The sequence below is a fragment of the Kwoniella dendrophila genome, chromosome 10, assembly GCF_036810415.1.
Source record: "Kwoniella dendrophila CBS 6074 chromosome 10, complete sequence".
Classification (NCBI taxonomy): domain Eukaryota; kingdom Fungi; phylum Basidiomycota; class Tremellomycetes; order Tremellales; family Cryptococcaceae; genus Kwoniella; species Kwoniella dendrophila.
In genome coordinates, this window is record NC_089485.1 from 229991 (window position 1) to 249556 (window position 19566).

Here is a 19566-nt window from a genome sequence, read left to right on the forward strand (position 1 = left end):
TTCACCGTATCCTTTTTTAACGATTTTGCACTAAAAGCATAATCTGAGCCAATTTTTCGATATTTGTCACTCATCACTCACTCAATTGCATGTCAGTTTTGAAGGACTGCTACATATTCTGAATGACAAATTCATCATTTATTTGTTGTAAAGTTTGCAGTTAGTAACAACACTTCTGACCGATACAAGCTGGGTTAAGATTATCGCTTCTGAATTTAACCGTCCATGCATTCATTCCTTTCAAGCCTTCATCTTGTTTGTTATGCTTGTTATTCCTTGATGTATATAGGCCCGCCACCTTACCGCTTCCAGCCTATAAGCCACGTGGCAATTCGTTCTTAATCCTCATAGTACTCGTACACGCCACTACATCATCTCATTTCAGTACTTGACCTTCACACGACCCGACCGCTATCATTGATTCAACAATACATTAGATGTTTAACAGTATCTCGACAATATATTCCTCAATTCTGTATTAGTCACTTGTCATCATCAAAATATATATTATCATTCGTTCTGTCTATATATTACCGAAACACTCAACTCTTAGTTACAAACGTTGATACTCAATCAGCTGAATCATCCACAGAGCAGGTCTCTTTACGAATTCTTCCTCCTTTATTCAACTTCCACCCAATAAATATCATCCCCAGCTGAAGCTCTCATATCACTCATTCTCCCTCGAACGGTTCACTTCAAGCAAAGATGGTATGTATACTCAGCCATTGTGATCAAGGCATATTTTCTTTTTGCTGATCAACTATTCTAACAGTCTACAGCAGCTAAGAGAAGATTGATTAGGGATTTCAAGAGATTAGCCTCTGATCCACCTATTGGAATTTCAGGATCACCCAATCCTGATAATATAATGATCTGGAATGCTGTTATATTTGGGCCTCGTAAGTGGATTCATTACTCACCATTTTCAAGACTTTATCCATATAACACGCACATGAACCAATACATATATACTGATATTGACTTTCCTTTTTATGCTTTGATAGCCGATACACCATTCGAAGATGGATCATTCAGATTGACCTTGACATTTTCAGATTCATATCCAAATAAACCACCTACAGTCAGATTCGTTTCAAAAATGTTTCATCCAAACATCTATGCAAATGGTGAATTGTGTTTAGATATCTTACAAAATCGTTGGTCACCAACGTATGATGTTGCTGCTATTTTAACTAGTGTGCAAAGTTTGTTGAATGATCCTAATCCTGCGTCGTAAGTGCTCATATTACTCTATTTCGGGTTAGGTATGAGCCACAAATCTATTCCTAGGCTCCGAGTAGAGAGCAGAAGAAGTCGTTAAAGAATATACAGCTCAACCGCATAGTAATCATAACGATTCATCGACGCTAATATTTTGTCTTAAACCACTTTCTTAGTCCGGCTAACGTAGATGCTGCTCAGCTGTTCAAGGAGAATTTGAAGGAATACGAAAGGCGAGTAAAGGTGAGTATTTAGCATAACAACGACCATTTCATGCAATCCTTCTCCATCTATCAAAAGACTTCGCTTAGACCAACGATATTTTCTTCTTAATGATATACTGACATTCCGAACCTCAATTACAGCAAACCGTCGAACAGTCATGGCTTGATAACCCTGATGAGATCGAGCTCGAATCATCAACAAGTGCACCTGTACATGCTGTAACAGCGTAGACTGTCTTTTCCATTGCATCTAAAGCATTGTCCATCATTTGCCAAAGACGAATACAGAGTACAATTAATGCAAGTCAAGGACGAAAGAGATGAAGGATACCTGTCCAGTGTGATTATAGCTATGGTAATAGTGATAAGAAGGCGTCAGGGGAAAGAAATCATGTCATCCGGTCTTAGCGAATATTAAATCCTGGGTTTCGAGCTCATACAAACAACCATGTTAGTACTATATATGTGGTTCATCAAAGCTGTATTCGCAGAGCATAAGAAGATCAATTTGTAACAATATACATTAGTTTTCGTAATCCTTTTCAACTCATATAATTTGTTCAATATTACTCTGTAACAATACATTTCATCCATTTCATTGTCTCGTACATGTCATCCAATCACTCACATACCATTGATGATCATTCCCCCAATCACCAATCACCATATACAAAAATCTAATATGATGTTTTCCATGCAATCAATGTTTGACCACTTGGTATGATCTCACATAGTAGGCGGATATTTATCAGCAACAAGCAACATGACTTCTACACTCATAGGCATTTCGCAATTTGCATTTTGCATTAAGTATACAAGTTACAACGGTACAACATAATTATCGGCATATTTGAGTGTGTCAGAATTTCATATGGTAAGCATAACAGGTTTTAGAGTTTGATTTATCGTATGGCTAATCATTAACAAGAAAATGAGAATACTGTAATTCCCATGATCAAACCATTTTCAAGCAACAACTAAAACTTCACCTCTTTCCCCAACCAAAGTTAACCTAGTCTTATAGAATATCCTAATCAAATCTTCTTGTTTACCTTGTGCAGTTATTTCTTTGTTACCTGTGTCAAGCCTTCTAGCAGCAGGATTTTCCACATTATCGATATCAACGTTATTGTAGTCTTCAGAAGGTATTTTGATGTTATGTAACCAAGTTCTCAATTCCAAAGCATATTTCAAATTACAATATATCCTAAGATGATCACCTGAATCAGGTTGAACGACCATATTTTCATTGGTTTTATTTGCGTTCTTACCTATAGTAGGCGAAATGTCATAACCAATATGTGATTTGATTGGAGGTGGAATAGGTAAATCAATGAATGGATCAGGTTTTGAACCTGAAAATGAATATGCTAATGCACCAAACGGTCTTTGTTCATCCATATATAAAGGATCCAAGAAACTTTCTAAGAATGTTAAAATGAGATTTGATGTCCATATTAGTGGAAAAGGTTTAGGTCTATTTTCATCTTTTGGTTCTAACAATCTTTCAGCTTGAAAGAACTGGGCTTTTGAAGGTATTACCTGACTATCATATTTGTTTAATGTCAAGGGATGGTTTAGGTAAGGTATATAGATTGGACCATGAATCGGTATCAACCAATATACTCTTGAACCAGGAGAAGCCTTGATGTGATTCAATAAATTTGGATGGAATGGGTGAGGTAAGGAAGTATATGTTCTAGGTAATTGATATGCGGGTATTTTCAATTTTTTGCGTTTAATAGGTTTGGTCAGATATCTTATAGGGTGTGAATATGGCTAAAACAGGATTATAGAACATTAGCATGACAGTTATCGGTGGGAAGTAAGCCCTTGCAGTAAAAATGCTCACCAAAGGTAAGATATTCCACATTTTACCAAAACCATCATCACTCCTGATCAAATTTCTCCAAAAGGATTTACGTCTTTTGATTTCTTCTTCCCAATTCTGCTGATCATCTTGTACATGTTCTTGAATTTTTTCTACTACAGTTGGAATAGCGATCTCGCCAACGCTTCTAGCACTTTTGCTGTTCACATCGCCTGCACCCAATCCACTTGTAAGTGGAGGTAAAATAGGTTCCGTCACTTCAATAGCTTTAAATTTCCCCTTTCTTAATCTGTTTCTCTCTTTTTCAAGGTATATTTCGACTGCCTCTTGCTTCCCTTCAGGTTCATATACAGTATCTGTGTCACTAATTTGACTTGATGGCTGTCTAGGTAAATTCCACGTTATCTCAAATTCTTCAATATCTTCCATTGTTGGCTCCAGATCTACCATACCATCATCTGTAGACCATGGAAGTAAATCACCCACATCTTTGGCTATATGTGAATCGTCCGATTGAGACAATATTGACAGTTGAGACGATATAGGTGGAAGACTTGACAGTGTATATGCATTATTCAGTCTAGCTAAAGAACCTATTGCATATTGTTAGTTCTGATCAATAACCTTACAATATTGTTGAAATTGGCTTACATACGCAAGGGTATTTGATTCTAGCACTATACCAAAAAACATTCTGATCCAGTTGTTGAACACCACTCGACTGCTGTTTTTTTTCGTTTGGTTGAGAAAGGCGAGCAGGGCATTTGACAATTCGTTTTGTAGCATTCCTTAAATCTTCTAAATTCCCTTCTAAATCGTTGATCTTTCTTAAGCCATCAGATAGAACCTCTTCTCCTTGAATATAATACTTTTGTCGATCATTATCAGACAGTTGTTGATTGATAGGTAACCCTATATTTATTTTATACTTTGTAGGTAATGAAGCTGTTGATATTGATAAAAACGAATTATCAATTTGAGTTTGATCAACATCGTTTTCAGTTTGTGTATTCAGCCATGATGGTGATCCTACCCCCAAGTCTATATCAGATTGATTCAGCGACTGTGATTGAGATTGAGCGAATGAAGCATTTCGCGTTGATCTTCTTGTTCCCGGTACGTTACTTTCAAGTCGATTTTGCTTTTTCCTGATAGAAGAAGAATTAGAAGCCCGAGGCATCTAGGTAGTTTTTGCAGAATCCGAAATGAGCTTTCAAAAATACTACATCTATTGTGGTTATTCTGAGTGTGATATATCGAGGTTGTTGTTGCGAATTACCATTGAATAATGCTTGTATGGTAACATATTTCCATTATATTACTAAGATTACTTACATACGACCAACATTTACAATATCTAACGCGTCATGCTGTTAAATGGGGGGGACATCTATAATTGGGTAAAAGTAATGTTTAAGGCATCAAGCCAGTCGCGTCAATGTCTAGTCAACTCGCCGTAATCTTGTGTGTACTTGGTGTATGCACGATGAAGAGAATAATGAAATTGATCACACGCGTGTTTTGGTCATGTTCAACCATCATCATCTTCCCTTTTTCCTTGCCATATCTTCTTCTTCACTTATTAATCTGATCAATTTAGTATTCGCTCATCACTATCACTCTGCTGACTGCCACAGGCCTTGAGAGCATCCAGAGCATCAATCAGTCCGCTCACCATGTCTCTTTCGCCCCCTCCAGCTGAACACGAGGAAGATCAAGAACCTCGTAGAGGAGGAAGAATAAGAAAACAAGTAGAGAAATTCGAGGTTCCCGCTGTACCTAGTACGTTGAATGACCACTCTTTCGAAGATCGGTAGCAGCTGATGTTTTGAGCTCATAGCTGCAAGGAAAGGAAAGAAGAAGCAGGTTGATCAAGATAACTCTGTGAGTTGTTTATTTTCCCTCTTCGCATCGCGAAACAGTGAAGCAATCTAACGCTTTGTTATTAGGATTCCGATCTAACCGAGGAAGAAGAAGGATCAGATGAAGATGTCGACCCTACCCCTAGAAAGACAAAGAAGAGAAAATCCATAGACGGCACAGCAAAATCAGAGAAGACTAAAGCTGTTAATGGAAGTGCGAAGAAACGAGGAAGAAAAAGTGCTGCTGGTGCCGCTAATGGGGAAGAAGGCGATAAGGAAAATATCAATGATTCACCCTTGTTCAGTAAGCTAGATTTTCGTACCCTCTGCAGATATGTTTTTGTATTACTCTTGGTCGTAATTTGACAAAATATCTTATAGCTGCCCTATTGGCTCCCGATATCGCTCTTCAACCGCTTATTGATGAATGGGTAGAAACCTTTCAGCAAGCTGCTGGGGATGAAGTTTCAGAACAGTCATCAATACATGAACTTGTTACACTGTTTATCAGATGCTGCGGGATAAACTTAGATATCGAACAAGCCGAAGCTACTGATGAAGATGGTATTACCGATGCTGTAGAAAGAATCCAGGATGAAAGTGTTAGGGTGAGTCAACTCATCGTGTTTAATGCTCAACCTATATGAACTTATACCGAATATTTGCATCTTAGGTCACTGCTGCTACATATCCATTGACGACTCGAGGAAAACAATTTAACGCATTCCGAAAGAATATCGATTACTTTTTACATAATTTGATTGAAGCACTATCATTCACCTCCATACTATTCGATTCAGCTGATACAACATCACATGGCAATTTGTTATTACCTTTGATCTTGAATTGGTTGAATTGTATGGCAACTTCGCCTTTAAGACCCATTAGACATACTTCAACTTATATGGCATTAAAAATCAACTCTGCATTGTGTGATGTCGCTTCAACCGTTAGTAAGGATTTAAGTCTTAGACAAAGACAAAGAGAAGCAGAAATCAAGAAAGGTGGTACAACCAATGCAGCTCAAAAGAGGTTGAAAGAAGCTGAAGAGAAAGTCAAAGAAGCTCAATTTAGGAAAGACAGATTAGAAGAGTTTTTCCAGGAAATTTTCGATGTGTAAGTGTTAATATCCAGATGCCACGCAGAGCCGCTTGCGGAAGAGTAGCTTATAATCAATACACGAATAGCATGTTTGTTCACAGGGTCAGGGATGCCGATCCCGCTATAAGAACAGACTGTCTCAGAGAACTTGGTGTTTGGACAAAGAGATATCCTGAATATTATGTTGCGACTTCTTACCTCACTTACTTCACTAAAGGATGTAATGATTCTGTAAGTATGGCCGCCCGGATGACCCCATGTATATCAGCTAATCTGAGTTTTAGTTTGCTCACGCTCGACACGAAACCGTCAAAGCTCTTTCAAACCTCTATTCGAAAGACTCATTCATTAACAATGCTCGTACAGTCACTTTGAGACTTGTGCCTCGACTCGTCGAGATGTCGCTGCGAGACGTAGATATCGTCGTTAGGATTACAGCTATTCATGTTATAACTTTAATCGATAAAACCGGTATGTTGGCGGATGAAGATGAAACACAACGAGATCGAGTCGCTAGATTGGTATACGATCAAGATCCAAAAGTTAGAAAAGCTGTGGGAGGTTTTATACTCAATTTATGGGAAGAAAAGAAAGAAACTCTCAAAACTGAATGGTCAGGTGCCAGACCAGCTAAAAAGAAAAGAGCCAACAAGATTTCGGAAGATGATATGGCAACTAATTTAGATTGGAAATCACTTGCAAGTATGTTAGTGGAAACTTCACAATCGTTAGACAGTCCCATCGAACCTTCAACTTCATCTTCAAGTCAGCAACCTATCTTACCTTCTTCTACCACCGATGCGCTTACTCGTGCGAGTGCAGCTGTAGAGTCAATTTGTTCAGAATACGAACTATGGAAAGATTGGCAAGGTCTAGTAGATTATCTTCTACTTGATCATTCTAGTTCAGATCAAGACATGTGGTTACTTACTGAAGATGAAGAAACTTTCATGCTTCAGATGCTTATCGCTCTTATCCAGATAGAAGATCAGGTAAGCTGCACCTTAGCGTTCTAACAATAGATTTTCAAGCTTACGTTCATGCTTATAGGATGAGGAGGGAGAAGATCGATCAAAGAAGCTTATGCAAATCCTTCCACGACTATTTGCTAAGCATCAAACAGATGTCGGTCGTATAGGAGGTATCTTGTCTATAATTGGACATATGAATTTGGATTTGTATCTTGATCTTCGACAAAGCAAGGTAAGCTTCGCGGGCCATGTTTTGGATACTAGCTTATACTTCTTTCGATAGGCATACGAAACGTTATGGGATGATGTCACGAAACAATTCCTTCATCACACCGATCAATCAGTATTGGATTCCGCTATCAAAGCTGTAAACCACCTTTCTTCAAACGCATCAATGTCCACCGTTAACTCGGCAAAGATAACTGAACTGCAAGAATCTCTTTTTGCTTCTCTAAGGGATGAAATCGGAAGTGAGGATGTTGGTTTACTCTCACCGGATGAAGAAGGTATAGCTAAATTGGAAGCTATACTATTGAGAATACTATTATTGGAGAAGAGTAGGGATCTTACCGAAGTCATGGAAGATGCAGAAGGGCAAAGCACTGGGTGGGAAATCATCTGTGCTTTTGCCGAAAGAAGTAGATTGGGTTATAAAGAAGAAGCTCAAGTGAGTCGGTCAGCATGTCAGCCATGAAATCGAAAAGCAGCTGACAAATTTCCTCCACTTCAGATGGCCAATTACGCTGTTCAGATCACATTATATCATATGACATGGTTGTTCCGAGCATTCACTGAAGACGATGCTAAGGATAATGAAAAGGTTACCTCACTTGCCGCTAAGAGGGATAGAGCAGTCGAAATTTTCCAAGAGTTGACTCTTGGAGATAACACAAATACAGTCGATGTGGTCAGACGTCAAGTAAGTGTTCTGATGCTAGTGTCTTCACTGAAAGTCGAAGCTGATAGGTGTGAACGTGTCAGGCTTTCATCGCATATCTTACCTTACATCTTCTTTTCTCGATCCAAGCGTCAAGTAATGGGAAAGCCACCCCAGCAGCTAAAGCATGTCCTATAACGATAGAGGACGAAGTTCAACATCGATTAGGTGGAGCTTTCTTAGCTGCCGTTGAAAGGTATGCTTCTGATAGAGACACTCATATTGAAGCTCAAAAAGAAGGCGAGGGTAAGTCAGCTTTTTGAAAACTGTCAACATATAAGCTGACTATTGATTGTTAGTTCCTGAAGATTTGTCATTCTTGCAACTTACCTCTATACTGGTTGCCGCGATCAGGAAAGGAGTTTTGGAAGTGGAACATGCCAAAGAACCGTTAGCTCACTTTGGCAGATTTGGTTTGACCTACGATGCTATCGTAAGAAAACTTGTTGATGCTCTCAGAGATGAAGGTATTTACAACAAGGAAAGTGAGACTGTTCAGCATGTGGCCGGCAGTGCTCTACAGCAGGTAAGTAGCTTCACCTGCAGCAAATCTTTCCCAGCAAGCTAACGGGACTTTCTACAGTCATTCAACCTTTTCCTCGATTCCGATTCTCAAGATCCAGGTGCACCAATCGCTCTTGCCCGATTATTATCTTCAGCGTTCACAATTCACGGTAACCACTTTACAGTTTTACAACAATTACATCCATCTGATGTATGCGATTTCCATCTTGAAGGACTGGATTACATTGCTAGAAAAGTGGGTAATATAGTTAAACAAGAAGTCGGAACCAAAAATCGAGAACAAAAGTCAAGATTACAAATCAAAAGATTTACTGCCTTATCATTTTTCAAAGTTTTAATCTTGTTATTACAACCTATAACTGCGAAAGATGCAATAAAGATTAAACAACATTTAGATGATGCTATCTCATCAATTGGTATCGCAGTTACAGTTAATAAAGGTTGGGAACCTTATAGAGCATACGAAAAAAGGTTAATTGGTATAGCAAGTAAAGATCCTAATGTTAAATTGGCAGCTAACAAAAAGGTTGTACAGCAAGAACAACAAGAAGAAGAAACGGATTTGGAAAATGATGATAATGATGAAGAAAACCAGAATCAAACTCCAACTAAAAAGCAAAGAAATAGATCAAATGCTTTATCGAATGGCCACGCTAATGATCGATCTAGTCCACTATCACCTCCACCAGCAGCTGACGATTTGGAGTTGGAAATTGCAACACCTAAGAATACGAGTAAAAAGAGATCAAGAGATGATGACGAAGACAGAGACAACAATGAGAATGGTGAAGATTTGGACTTATCTTCCCTACCACCTCAAGATCAATCTATGCAATTGGAGTTAGATGATCAAGAGGAAGATGACAATCATGACGGAGCAGAAGAAGGAGAAACCTCTGAGCATAATGTCAAAAGAAGAAAAACTGCCAAGAAATAAGTGGTAAATTCAAACCTTCAATTGATCAGAAGTTGTTCTCTTTGTCCCTTCACTTTATAGTCGGGAGAAGAGATCAGGAAGGGGTAATAAACAGTACAATTTCGTGTATAGTTCTCTTTCAATCATCTTAAAATCAATCATCCGTTTATGAGGATCATTATATTCGTTTCAATATTGGGTTTTGTTATTAGTACCAAAAGTACTAATTTTGATATTTCAGTCTTCTCTTTCCTCTATACCATTTATTACATTATGTATAATTCATTTAAAATCTGAATCTCTCGAGGTGTTTAGTTAATATAGAAGGGATGTTTAATATATAATCTTATTTAAATTATGCACATAGGTTCCAACACAAAGATGATTATGTAGTTCACTAAGTTAGCACCTTCCTCACTTGTTTCATTGACTAGTGCGTGTCAAGATACCTTTTGAACTGTTTAACAATCTGTCCATTCCCAGCTAAGGGAATATTCTCGATTTAGGGCTATCTTATATGCATTCTGCCTTAGAGAATAGCTGCTTACAAGACCATCATCAATATAGCATTTTATACAGATTATATACATGATCTTAACGATAGTATAGTGTTACAACAATTAATAACCTTCTATCCTGTCCTAGCCTAACCCTTCTACACACAAATCTTTCGAGATGATCGTGATATTATCTTATCCACCACCATGTACACTGGTTCCACTTAATGATACAGTCCTTTTCAAAACTTGTTCAACATTTGGTAATTTATCTTTATTACTTTGATTTGTTTTTTGTCTTTGTAAACTATTCATTCTAATTAAATTTGAATTTGCTCTTCCTCTATTGGTAGTGGAGGTAGTAGGTCTTGATAATTCAACTGGATGTTCATGGTTCTCATCATCATGATGATGATTGTTATTATTATTATTACTTGCATCACTATTCTTTCTCTGGACAATCGATTGTATTCCAGCTTCTTCGTCATTAGATTGTGAGATAACTTCTTCATCTGGTGCTTTGATAGTCGTTACACCATATTTCATTGCTGATCTTTCACGCCATTTATCTCCGTATTTATACAATAAGAGTAATCCCAAAGCTGATATCCACTATAAATGCGATCAAGGTCAGTTCCCACATACATGTTAGGGATCGAAGATACGTAGACAGACTTAGATAGGTGGTAAATTAAAAGAAGGTAACAGGCGGTTGAGAAAAGACGCTAAACTTACAGTCAGAACAGCAGCTATAGTCATTGTTATTCCCCATCCTATAGCATTTGTAATAGGTAAAATACAAGCTGAAGCTGCAGCTGCGAAGAGATATCGTATAACTGTTCAAGGTAATGGAAAAGACGACGATATTAGCGTATTGGTTGGTAACGATAATCAAACAATCGCTAGAATAGTAAACATACAGTTATTTACAGCGATGACTTCCGCACTCCTAGTTTGCATAGCATCGACCAAACTGTTAAAAAAAGGTTAGAAAACGTATTAGACAGTCTATTTACACATAGAATTCCGTACTTGAGAATACTTACTATGTATTCAAGGGTGCTAGCGCAAACATCAAAGCAACGCCATTGAGGAACACCATGATCAATGGAGGAGCAATACCACCAGAACTAGAAGATCCCAACACAGACAGCCAAAAAGGCGAATCAAGATCAGCGAATCTCACTTATATAACAAAAACTTTCAAGAATGATTGGGTATGGCCACGCAGAAAAGTCTTATACTCACCCATACTTCAACAACCAACCATATATCAATATCGAGGCTGGCATAAGGAACCACATTCCAAAGAAGGCTGCTCTTAATCTGTCTTCAGGTCTTCTATAACCTCGTTTCTCAATCCATTTTATCACTATTGCATCAGCTCGAGCTATTCATAGAGTAGACAATTTTGATAAATTGAAAGAAGTAAGCTTGATTGATTGCTTTTCTCTTTGATATTGTGAAAGATGAAACTCACGTCCAATGAATTTTGTTCCAAGGATATTGCCTGCTCCACTCGCTAAATACAGACTTCCAGAGATAGCTAGATTGTTGATATGATATCTTTGTTTCTATAAAGCATTGTATCCAGTCAGCAATGAATCACAGGCCAAGCTCATGCCTATACTCGATAGCCTGACCTTACAAAGAATGACAATTTGAGGAAGAAAAAAAATGATTTCTGACTCACAAATACAGACGATAGTGGTACTAGGACACAGTAAGTATCTATCATACAGCAACTTGAGATGAGACACTATGGAGTAGAATGTATATGCCGTTTAGTTAATCATTTTCTGCAAGCAGATTTCCGATGACTTCATGAAAGGGTTTTCAAGTGATTATATGGGAAACCAACTCACAGCAACTAAAATATTAGGCCATCTCAATAACCCTAATGAAGAAAGTGGATTACACCAAAACCAGACGAATTTTTTATTTCTTTGTTTCTTGAGAGTTTCATGAGGTAAAGGTGGATGTGAAGTTTCAGGTAAAAAGAAATAACATAAAAAAATGGATAATGATGCAATACCAATTAAAAAATATTGTGTTGTTCTCCATCCAGGTTTGGTATATTCTGTAAATATTCCTGCTATTGCTGGTGATATACCTGGACCGATTAGGGTTCTAAGTAGATGGAAAATCCATACATGGAAAAAATCAGCGAAAAAGAGTATTGAATGATTGTGTATGAAATAATAAACGGTTCAGCCCATTTCAATTCAAACTTACACCCCGTAAAAAGCTGCCATACCCCTACTTCTTTCAGTTGGTCTATATATATCACCTACACTACCTGCTCCAACAGATAAAAAACATGAACTTCCTTAATATCCGTGTAAAGTTATCACATAAATCAGCATTCTCAACGTATCAATCTTATCTAATCATTTTAATCTTTTACTCACCTATACCTTGTATAATTCTTGCGGCAGTCAAACCAGCTACATTTTTACATAATGAAACACCAATAGTAGCAATGACCATAATAGGCATTGAAGCTAAATAAATTGGTCTTCTACCATAAAATCCAGCATAAGGTGACCAAAATACAGGTGCAATACCAATTATAACTATAAATACAGCAACTGTATAATTTATAATTTCAGGTGTTGTTTTTAATTCTTCTGCCATTTGTGGTATTGAAGGTAAAAAAATTGAAGATGTCATTGCTGAAATAAAATAAGTAGTTGATAGATATTGTCAGCTTATGCCAGATGAGCAACAAACATCCGTTCTTAGATCAGATTACGGTTATAAAATGGAGATTAAGGAGCTTAAGAATAGAGAAAATACAGATAAAAAAAGAAACACTTACGAGCAATAATAGCTGAAAAACTAACGATACCTAATATTCTCAATTTCTGAGCTTTTGTAAATCGATCATAAATATCTTTTGGTCTACCATCGATCATTTCTACATTTGATTCTTCTATTATAGGTAATCCTGATTCATCCTTTTCATTTTTATCTTTATCATCATTATTATTTCGACGGATCTGATTATCCGAATTGGTGATTGGGCTCGATTCAATTTCTATTGATTTGAATGAAGGTGGTTTATCATTCATATTCTCAGCTTCAGCTTCAATAGGCATCTTGGTGGCATTTTCATCAATACCAAAATCTTTAGGTTTGATATCTGGTAAACCTGAATTTGATTCACTGCTCTGTTCTTTTGACATTTTGATAGATTCTGTCTTTTCACTTTGATTATTTTCTTTAAGTGTTGAAGTTGAGCTTGAAGGTGTACTAGTATTATTATTATTGTTATTATTATTATTATTATCCTCTAGATTATGTCTGACAATGACATTAGAATTTGGAATTGAAGGTTGATTTCCACTATGCGGTTGATCAACTGACATGGTTGTTCTGGATCCCTAGAAGCTCAAAACGCACAGACACTATATACACCTAGACATGTATGCGACACTGAAGTGATATTATGATTACGATGTATACACAATGCTACCAAAGATATCGTCAATTAAATTAATTCACCTTTTCCAGTATGGACAATTCAAACAAGGATTCAAGATCAAAGTTCCAAAGAAACAAGAAATATATAGTTGTATGTTAAAATAGCACACCTTCGATTGAGCCCTTCTTGAACCCATCGCATGCCATCGCATTTGACCGATAAAATAAAAATTAAATTGAATTAAACTTATAATGATCGGTCAAATCCGATGGAATATCTTAATATCCTACCGAGTTTATCGGCATCTCAATCGTTCAATCATTTTAAGGGGACGTCATACTTATAACACATAACCATCGGCTAAATGCGTCTATGATTAGTCCTGCTCGATGGCTTTGGTATGAGTATAGTGTATTGACAGATGTCATGGGATTCATGGTTGATGGCAATACAATCGTGTATACATATATCCTAGAGACCCTATTGTTATAATCAGAGCAAACAACCTACATATACATATAAGTCACGCGGACAAGAAAGAAATCATATATTTCCTAGTAATCATAATTCTATGTTTGTTTTTCTGTTTTTCGTTTCTTCCTTTACCTATATAAGTCATACTCAACTGCTTGATCCCAAGCTGAGATTAGACTGAATACCCTCAAATAAATACAGATCAAATCTTGACCCAACTACATTCCGACTCTCTTCTTTCTCTCTTCGCTTTCTTACCGTGATTGGGTCTAATAGTCAACTTAACGGTCTTGATCTCATATCCTCTGAAAGATAATTTAATGTCTGATGAGTTATCATCTTTAGGTTTCTTGGGTTTTCTCTTGTCTTTATGTCCACATTCATTCGTATCATTATCACAACTTTCATCTTGATCTTCGGTTGATGCATCTTCATTGAGATCAGTTGATTTGTGTTCGTGGTTCTTTAGATGTTCAAGGTGATCTTCTAATATATTGACTAATTCAGCTTTAATGATGTTGAGTCCGGAACTGACCATCGAATAATTATTAGTCAGCATCATTTTCTTACCCTCCAAATTTGTCATACCTCACAATAAGACTTACATTTTCAAGCTAGCTTTAGCATGTCCACCAAGATGTTCATACAATCTTAAGATAATAGTCTGTTCCCCATCATCAGACTTGAAATCATCATCTTCACCTCGTTTGATCGTCTCAAGCATAACATTTGGTGCGTTTTCTAATCTAAATGGACAAGATAAAGCAAGTGGTTCTAAGGCTATATCAATAGGCTCTTTGGAGTATCTCACTAAGGACAAATGGGTTGGTTAGCATTAGCTCAGCGAAATTACCAATAGAATGACTTACATCTCATAGGAGCATTGAAAGCATAGGCTACTTTGGCGACATCACTTTCTACGAAAGTGCCTTGATGAGGATAAATTGCGAAAGAGAACGAGTGTGTACCCATATCGCAATCTGCATCAGGTTGAGTAGGTGCTCTGAGTAGTGATAATCGCATGATGTTGCCTTGGGTGGCGCTATGAGCAAGGTATTAGACAGGTAGACAGGAATTGATGATTGATGATTAAAGCTTGGAACGCTTACTATCCATATTTGCAGTCATTGAGAATGGCCACTCCGTATCCGTACTAGACATATATATTAGCTGTAATAGCCAAGGTCGCGCTACACGGGACAGCTAACTTACCTCTGATAAATCAGCAAATTTGTGTCCGCACACTTCGAATCTGTGCAGGATATCAGCTTGTAATCCTGTCATCACTATGAATAAGCTCACTTGGCAGCATCCCATGTTGTATTCCTGTGTGTTGGTCTAGCCACAGTACCGAATTGTGTATCGTATGTCGCGAATTCGGAATAGATATCAAGTGGAAGTTCGAACTTGAGGAATTGATGTTTTTCTCTCCAATCACTGCGCAAAGGAGATATTAGCCATGTCGCGAGACGGAATGGGCAATCAGCTGGACTTACATTACAGCATCGAATCTGATCATACTTCTGGCATCCTCCTTGAAGGAAGCAGCGATAGCATCCATCGAAATCTGCACAACAGAGATACCTCTTAGTCTTCCTTCATACATTGAGTTCAATCTATAAGAAAGGAACACTCACGTTGACTTCAATCCTGCTTTGACCAACTTGTAAGGTAGCTCCGAGGATAGCCCGAAGAGGACCTTCTTCTTGTATATGAACTGATTCAAATTTAAGGTGAGTTTGCTTTTCAAGATGAAATTCGTCGACATCCCTGTGAATTCGATCAGTCAGCTTAATGGATTGACCGGCTTCGCGTCAAGGAAGTGCTAGCTTACCAGGCGCTAGATGAAATATGTTTAGATCAGTAAGGATAGCCAAAAACAATGAATACATGACAATAATCAACAACTCACTCCCAGTAATTTGGATGATCTTCCATAATGACTAATCCACCTGATTGACCATGAGGGATGAGTTCCTTGCTGTAATAGGTTGTTAGTACAAGCGGCGATATATTTGGTATGCTTGCACTCACTCTAGTGCACGATCATAGATACTTGTAATTCTACCATTTTCAATTTTCATGGAGATTTTATCATTTGCCATCACGAATAAATCATCGTTCTCCTTGGTAGCTATGGATGTTACAGTATTGGATGGTTCAACGAACCGTTTCATCTATCAAACAGCAAAACCACTGCAGAACTCACCTTTCACACTAGGATTGGCGTATAATCCCCTCGGATTAGCCAACATGTATCCACTACCATCTTGATCATCTTTCTTGGTTGAACATAACAAATAAGCAGTCTTATCATCCTTACTGAGCTGTGCTGATCTTGTCTTCATTTGTACGTGAGATTCAACTGGAACACTGATAACTTCTTGTCTCGGATAATGAGGAATAGTATTAACAGCGAAAATTGGACCTGAAGTAGGAGCCGGTTTTTCAGCTGATATAGGTACTGAAGAATGATAAATGACTGAATATGCTTCGTTGATGACAGCGTGGATTGATGATTGAAGTGCAGCATACTTGCTTTCTGCATCTTCGTAAATCTAAACGAAGTTGATGTATTAGCGATACCCGCTCAAACATATATAACCGTTTGCGACATCGGACTTACCATAGCGATACCACTTCCTGGTAACACATCATGGAATTGACACAACAAAAGGTCCTCCCATGCAGCATCGATTCTCTATATTCAAGGTTAGCGCGAATGACAACTCATGTCTAGTTATCGATACTCACCTTCTTAGGGTATTCATACTCTGGGTCAATCAGACTAGCGATGGTAGCTGCATATTCGGCTTCCCGCATGAGGATTTCACTCTTTCTGTTGCCTTTCTTAATGGAAGCATGTGAGGTATATGTTCCCCTATTTAAGCGTATTAGCTATCTTTCGTCTGACCCAGATTCCAGATTATCAAAAGGAGACTCACCTATGAAGTTCGAAATATAGCTCTCCTCTCCAATAAGGTAATTTTGTAGCATTATCAGTTTCCTTTCTCACCGCGTCATAGAATTCATCGAAACTACCTCCCATCTTGACTAGGGGTAATTGACCTCCAGCATCGGATCGTTTACCGATAGCTCTAGCACGTCTAAGTCTCTCAAGCATAGGCGGGGTAGGCCCACCACCACCATCTCCATTACCGAATAGAATGAGTGATTGCGCTGATTTGGATGACAATCAGTGATGTAATCGCCATGTAAGTTTCGACAAATATGAAAGGCTTACCGCTAACCTCAGAGTTCTTGTGACCAGTCATACCCCTTCTAACATCTCCAATATCACATCTTAAGTGGATAATCAGTTATGGATCTTCCCAGAAAAGCAAATGGTCGGAATACACTTACTGACTATTATAGTTATCTACTGGGGTCATATGAGTGAGGACTTGAGATCCGTCTAAACCTACCCAGTTGAAGGTTGTATGAGGGAATTTATTGCTGAAAGCAGGAACATGAGCTCAAGAACAATCATACGATATCCCGTTAGCTTACATAGAATTCCATGACAATTTTTGAGTGAAGAAATTAGGTGCACCGGCTTGTCTTGATATTTGAGGTAATTGACTTGAATAACCGACTAGAAGGACGGTTTTATCATGATCAGATTTATTCCTAAAATTAAAGAAGTAATCGAATAGAAAGAGAAAAAACTTACAAGTATCAGGTAAAACAAAAGTTTTTGATCTAAAACCAAATCTAGATTGATAATATCTTTGACCATATAAAAATTGTCTAACTAAAGCTTCACCTGAAGGCATATTTGTATCCATTTCAACCCAAGTTGCACCCAAAGGTTGAAATTTACCTTCATGAATTTTTGTTTTAATTCTTTGAAATAAAGTTGGATATAATTCTTCAGTCCATTTGAACTGTTGTGCTTGAGTAGCAGAAAATCTATGTTCAGGATATCTATCAATCAAATCACACTGCGTTGACCATGATCGAGCTGATTTTTGTTGTGTAACTGAAAATGGCCATAACCATGCTGTATCGATGTGACTAAATAAGAGTGTTAGCTATAAAATCGTTTCGAATCACAAATAAGAGAAGAAAACGACAGGAAGGGAGGGGAAGTAGCCTGGGACAAATTGGATAATTACCAACACTTACCAATGACCGACACCCCATAAAGTACCTTGTTGTTTTTCAGCTTTTTCACTATCTTTTTCAATATGATCTTCCCAATTATGACCTAAAATTTCTTGTGCTAAATTTCTAGCTTTTTTGACAGAATCTAATGAACCTCTTTTGAAAACATTCATTATTTCATTTGCTACAAATTTTGATTTTTGACTTAATGGTGAATCATCAGGTAAAGTATTATAAGTTTGATGAATTGATTGAAAATCCCATAATAATCTCCAAGCTTCCATATTAGGTACAACTAAATCTGATGAATTTAATTTATAATATCTATTTGGATTTGGTGGATCCATATTATCAATTCCAAACATTCCATTACAACTTGCTTCAATATAAAAATGTCCTACACCACCACCTCCACCATTATCGTTCCTCATTTCTTTAGGTAAAATAAATTCAACTCTACGATCACCATCAAATCCACCTGTTAATCCATGTATAGGATCACCATCAACAGTATAAATCATCGCTTCACCAGAACAATCAAATTCAAATTGAATTCTTTCATATTCATCCCATTCTGAAGGTATATGTAAAGTGATTCTAAACCAATGATTTGTCCATGATGGTCCAAATTCTTCACCTTTTTTAGCAATTCTATAATTTTGTCTTTTGGCTTCTTCAAATGATGGTTTTGATCGATTAGGTGCAGACCATACTTCTAACTTGACATGTTCAGAATCATCTAACCGATGTGCAAATAAGAGAGACGATAGATTGTAGTCAGAGTAGTATCCTCCCTATTATTCAATGCTGTTGATTAGCTTGAGAACCTGATGAAACTGTTAGAAGACGACAAGGGCCGAACCACTTAGAATGGCTTATAATGACTCACGATGAATTGATCCAATCTTCCATGAGTAGATCCTAGATGCTTGTACTCTAAAATTAGATAGGTCAGCCTCATTCAATGGTCCCATTATATGATCATAGTTGATATAAGAAGCGTTACCACTCACTCGCTTGATCAGTTCGTTGAGGATACTCGGTCTTATGATGATGCGCAGTGTCGTAAGTGCTCATGTTGCTTAGTGTCGGGGCATTCGTTATAGCAGCAAGTGACATTAGCTGGACCGATGAATAGTTTGAGGATGTCAAAGGTGTCGATGAAGATAACCAGACGATGCGTTGTCAATATGTGTAATATCATCTGATCTGATCCCCTCTATGGTGTCTATGGTGTCTATGGTGTATCAATATATATATATCTATCGGCTTCGTGCGAACCGGTCCCATAGTGCGGAGTATACAGGGTATCTCACGTGGCTATAATGTGGGGCAACATTTTATTCAAGTGGCAATATTAATCTCAATCTCAATCTTGCAATCAGCAATTACTATCGTCTATGATCATTATTGAAGCAATTCCCAGTTTGCCTTGGATAACAGATATTATAAGGATACTAGCAATCTGGA

General features: G+C 37.5%; 5 protein-coding genes across 5 annotated transcripts; 2 read left to right on the top strand and 3 right to left on the bottom strand.

Moving 5' to 3' along the window:
- Positions 1-708: 708 nt before the first annotated feature.
- L201_007065 (ubiquitin-conjugating enzyme E2 2) lies at positions 709-1679 on the top strand (the record flags this gene model as incomplete). The annotated part of the gene is made up of 5 exons (XM_066222776.1): positions 709-711; positions 776-902; positions 1008-1236; positions 1401-1467; positions 1590-1679. 5 exons carry the CDS (start codon positions 709-711, stop codon positions 1677-1679), a joined length of 516 nt encoding a protein of 171 aa, XP_066078873.1.
- A 735-nt stretch (positions 1680-2414) lies between these two features.
- On the bottom strand, positions 2415-4459 carry L201_007066 (uncharacterized protein; the record flags this gene model as incomplete). Its single annotated transcript, XM_066222777.1, has 3 exons — positions 2415-3227; positions 3301-3872; positions 3931-4459. The coding sequence occupies 3 exons, from the start codon at positions 4457-4459 to the stop codon at positions 2415-2417; spliced, it is 1914 nt and encodes a 637-aa protein (XP_066078874.1).
- Positions 4460-4955: 496 nt separating this feature from the next.
- Positions 4956-9612, top strand: L201_007067 (uncharacterized protein; the record flags this gene model as incomplete). The annotated part of the gene is made up of 13 exons (XM_066222778.1): positions 4956-5061; positions 5120-5163; positions 5229-5445; positions 5523-5749; positions 5815-6257; positions 6329-6473; positions 6527-7234; positions 7293-7445; positions 7497-7880; positions 7944-8132; positions 8195-8396; positions 8450-8676; positions 8734-9612. The coding sequence occupies 13 exons, from the start codon at positions 4956-4958 to the stop codon at positions 9610-9612; spliced, it is 3924 nt and encodes a 1307-aa protein (XP_066078875.1).
- A 671-nt stretch (positions 9613-10283) lies between these two features.
- On the bottom strand, positions 10284-13459 carry L201_007068 (uncharacterized protein; the record flags this gene model as incomplete). Its single annotated transcript, XM_066222779.1, has 11 exons — positions 10284-10700; positions 10824-10924; positions 11009-11061; positions 11135-11218; positions 11337-11478; positions 11569-11662; positions 11782-11847; positions 11954-12218; positions 12324-12417; positions 12500-12763; positions 12910-13459. 11 exons carry the CDS (start codon positions 13457-13459, stop codon positions 10284-10286), a joined length of 2130 nt encoding a protein of 709 aa, XP_066078876.1.
- A 732-nt stretch (positions 13460-14191) lies between these two features.
- On the bottom strand, positions 14192-19173 carry L201_007069 (uncharacterized protein; the record flags this gene model as incomplete). Its single annotated transcript, XM_066222780.1, has 21 exons — positions 14192-14519; positions 14595-14799; positions 14859-15031; positions 15099-15142; positions 15202-15241; positions 15292-15426; positions 15486-15556; positions 15627-15759; positions 15902-15970; positions 16024-16123; positions 16199-16547; positions 16616-16690; positions 16744-16870; positions 16935-17169; positions 17234-17292; positions 17353-17445; positions 17500-17584; positions 17663-18006; positions 18118-18890; positions 18986-19032; positions 19110-19173. 21 exons carry the CDS (start codon positions 19171-19173, stop codon positions 14192-14194), a joined length of 3549 nt encoding a protein of 1182 aa, XP_066078877.1.
- Between the last annotated feature and the right edge of the window lie 393 nt (positions 19174-19566).